The sequence below is a fragment of the Sinocyclocheilus anshuiensis genome, unplaced genomic scaffold (genome assembly GCF_001515605.1).
Source record: "Sinocyclocheilus anshuiensis isolate Anshui unplaced genomic scaffold, SAMN03320099.WGS_v1.1 scaffold785, whole genome shotgun sequence".
In the NCBI taxonomy this organism is placed as follows: Eukaryota; Metazoa; Chordata; class Actinopteri; order Cypriniformes; family Cyprinidae; genus Sinocyclocheilus; species Sinocyclocheilus anshuiensis.
In genome coordinates this window covers 590,963-594,172 of record NW_015536502.1, presented here as the reverse complement: position 1 = coordinate 594,172, position 3,210 = coordinate 590,963, and the positions used below count along the sequence as shown (strand labels likewise).

The following is a 3,210-nucleotide window of genomic DNA, read 5'->3' as shown; positions in this document are numbered from 1 at the left end:
TCTCAATAGTGTTTGTCTCATCACCTATCTATGTCTCTTATTCCACTGTCCTCTTTTTTTCAATCTCAATTTTTTCCTATCTCCTTGCAATCTCCCATTTTTTTCAATCTCTTCTCAAAACCATCTGCCCTCATCTCTCAATTCTCATGTGGTCTCCTCTCCTCTCCTCTCCTCTCATCCCAAACTCAAATTTGTCCATCTAATTTTAAACTTCTCTGAGTAACATCTCTTCACTCAATCTCTATCTTATCTTGCGTCATAACATTTTAGTTTCTAATTTAGTTTTATCCTAATCTCCTCTCAGTCTCATCCCCTCTGCTCTCAATAACATCTCATCTCTAGTCTCCACCAAATCTAATTCCAGTCTCTATCTCATGTCATCTCAACCTCCTCACAATGTTCATTCCATTACAATCTCCAGTTTTTCAATCTCATCTCCTCTTAATAACATTTTGATCTCATCTCAACCTCATCTCCTCTCATTCTCATTTCAGTCTCATGTCCAATTTTTTCAGAATCCGTCTCTTTTCCTCTCAACAACATTTCATCTCATCTTTTTTTATCTTCAATTCTCCTTATTTTAATCTGACGATTTCAAATATTCAATTGCATCTTCTCTTAATAATATTTCTTCATTTCTCACGTAATTTCAATCTCATTTACTCTTAATAACATTTTAGTCTCATCTCTTTATTTCTCATGTTGTCTCATTTTATGACAACCACCTCTTAATTTCCATCTGATCACAATCTCTCTTCTTCTCAATAACATTTCAGTCTTGTCTCATATGGTCTCCTTTCAACTCACCCCAATCTCAAATTTCTCCATCTAATTTAAATCTCCTCTCCTCTCAACAACATCTCATCTCAGTCGCCATCTCATCTTGTCTCATCACATTCCAATCTATAACTTCTCAACCTCATCCCATCTTAATCTCTTCTCAATCTCATCTCAATCTAATCTCAGTCTCATCCTCTCCTATCAACAATATCTCACCTCAGGTCATATTTCAATATTGGAGTATTTATGAATTTCATATTATATGAACCCTGTGTTTTCCAGAAAAGCGGTACAGTCTGCGGAGCTCAGAGTCGGGTCTGCTGGTCAGCTGTTTTGACATCGGTAGTCTCTTCGTTGTGGTCTTCATCAGCTACTTTGGTGGGCGGGGTCAGAGGCCGCGTTGGCTGGCAGTAGGGGGCGTGTTCATTGCCGTGGGTGCCGCCCTCTTCTCCCTACCTCACTTTATCTCTCCGCCATATCAGCTGGAAGAGCTGAACAGCACAGTAGGAGGAGAGGGGCTCTGTGCCAGTGGGAATGGCAGCGGACAGGAGAGGCCGGCACTGTCCAGGTGCCAGCGGGACAGGGAGGAGAGTGAACACGCCCTGTATGTGGCGCTGTTCATCTGCGCTCAGATCCTCGTGGGAATGGGATCGACTCCCATATACACCCTTGGACCAACTTACCTGGATGACAATGTGAAGAAGGAGAATGCATCCCTGTACCTGGGTAAGTCGAAGTGAGGCTCTGTCTAATGGTGTTGTTAGATGGCTGGTCAGTCTGTGTCAAATCAGTCAGGTAGTGTGTAGTTTGTTTGAGGCCACTTTTTTTTCTTACATGGGATCTACGCAACCACCACTTTGTTGCTTCAAAAAGTTCATAAACCGATTGTAAAACTAATCCATATGAATTTAGTGGTTAATTTTCTGAAGAGACTTGATCACTTTATGAGCAGATTTAATTTAGACTTTGTATTATGAGCACTTGTGTTATTTGGCTCTTTGATGAATCGCTTGCTGTATTCCTCATTTGTAAGTAGTTATGGATAAAAGCATCTGCTAAATGAATAATTGTAAATTCCTAATTTTTGTTAAAGTGTAAGTTTTTTTTAGGTTTTCTAATATTTGTATTTTATTTTACTTCAGCTTTGCTCCAATTAATAAAAACGAGTTTTAGTTTTATGTTAAAAATAACGACATTGAGTCTGTGCAGCCACAACCCTATATAATCAGATTTGGTTTGATATGGATTCGGGTGTTAGTCTTACTAGTTTAGGAGAAACTTCTGTATTCTGTACATGCATGGAACAATATTTTAGGAGATTTACTTCAGGTTTAATACCCAAAACATTTAGCCTAATGTGTGTGTAGTCAGTATTCATAGAATTAATTTACTCTAAAAATATTTTTAAATAAAAAGTCAACATTTGGAACTGATATTCTTCTATTAATTAGCCAAGTGGGCATGGTAACAGTCCTTGCTCATAATCTCAAAATTACAAATATCAGCTGTTTATACCAGACCTGAATTCTGGCATGCAAAGTCTGTAACCACCTACAGTAGCATGCGACAGCTAAAGAAATTCCATTATTCTCGTTTTGTGCATGCTTAGCTATCATGTATGTAATGGGAGCTCTTGGACCAGCCGCTGGGTATCTGCTGGGTGGGATTCTGATCGGATTCTATGTTGACCCCGGGACCATTGTCAATATTGACCAGAGTGACCCACGGTTTGTAGGAAACTGGTGAGGAAAATCTTGTCTCTCATTTGCTGTTTATCAGTTAACATTCAGTAAACCTAACAGCACTGTAACCCTCTCTCTGTCTGGCTCTCTTTCTCAGGTGGAGTGGGTTTCTCCTGTGTGCTGTGGCGATGTTGTTTGTGATCTTCCCCATGTTTTCCTTCCCTAAAAAACTTCCACCGCGGCACAAGAAAAGTAAAAGGCGTGTAAAAAAGGGTGCAGGTGATGTCTCCAGCAATGACGAGATGATGAAGGAAAAGAGCCAGGCTGTCTCGTCCTCCATGGGTTTTGGCAAAAATGTCAAAGGTGAAACCTAATATCAAATCTAAAATCTGATTCGGTTCGGATCAGATCTAAAAACTCTTTTCCATCTTGCTAGCTATCTGTAAAACCCACATCTCTGGAAGTTATCTGAGCAGATTTGTAGTAGTTTGAACCGCTCACAACACTCTTTTGGTCATCTTTGAAGAATCATGTCACACTAGATATTTGACATAGCTAGGATTTCCAAAGAGTCGCTTTTTATAAATGGCTAGCAAGTTGGACATGGTAATTTTATTTTATTTCATTTCCTTACTTTTATTCAAAACAATAAATATTTTTAATATTTAAAACAATAAGTTTTTATCTTGAATTTATATTATTTATTTCTTTGTTATTAGTGGTGTTATTTTTGTAATATTTATATACT

At 38.4% G+C, this 3,210-nt stretch overlaps 1 protein-coding gene across 3 annotated transcripts in view; it reads left to right on the top strand.

Moving 5' to 3' along the window:
- Window positions 1-3,210, top strand: part of slco5a1a (solute carrier organic anion transporter family member 5A1a) — a 14,626-nt gene that overhangs the window by 1,771 nt on the left and 9,645 nt on the right. For all 3 annotated transcript variants that reach the window (XM_016488488.1, XM_016488477.1, XM_016488483.1), the window contains 3 exons: window positions 1,063-1,506; window positions 2,390-2,522; window positions 2,620-2,825. In XM_016488488.1, the coding sequence (XP_016343974.1) occupies window positions 1,063-1,506; window positions 2,390-2,522; window positions 2,620-2,825 (783 nt within the window). The remainder of the gene's footprint in view (window positions 1-1,062; window positions 1,507-2,389; window positions 2,523-2,619; window positions 2,826-3,210) is intronic.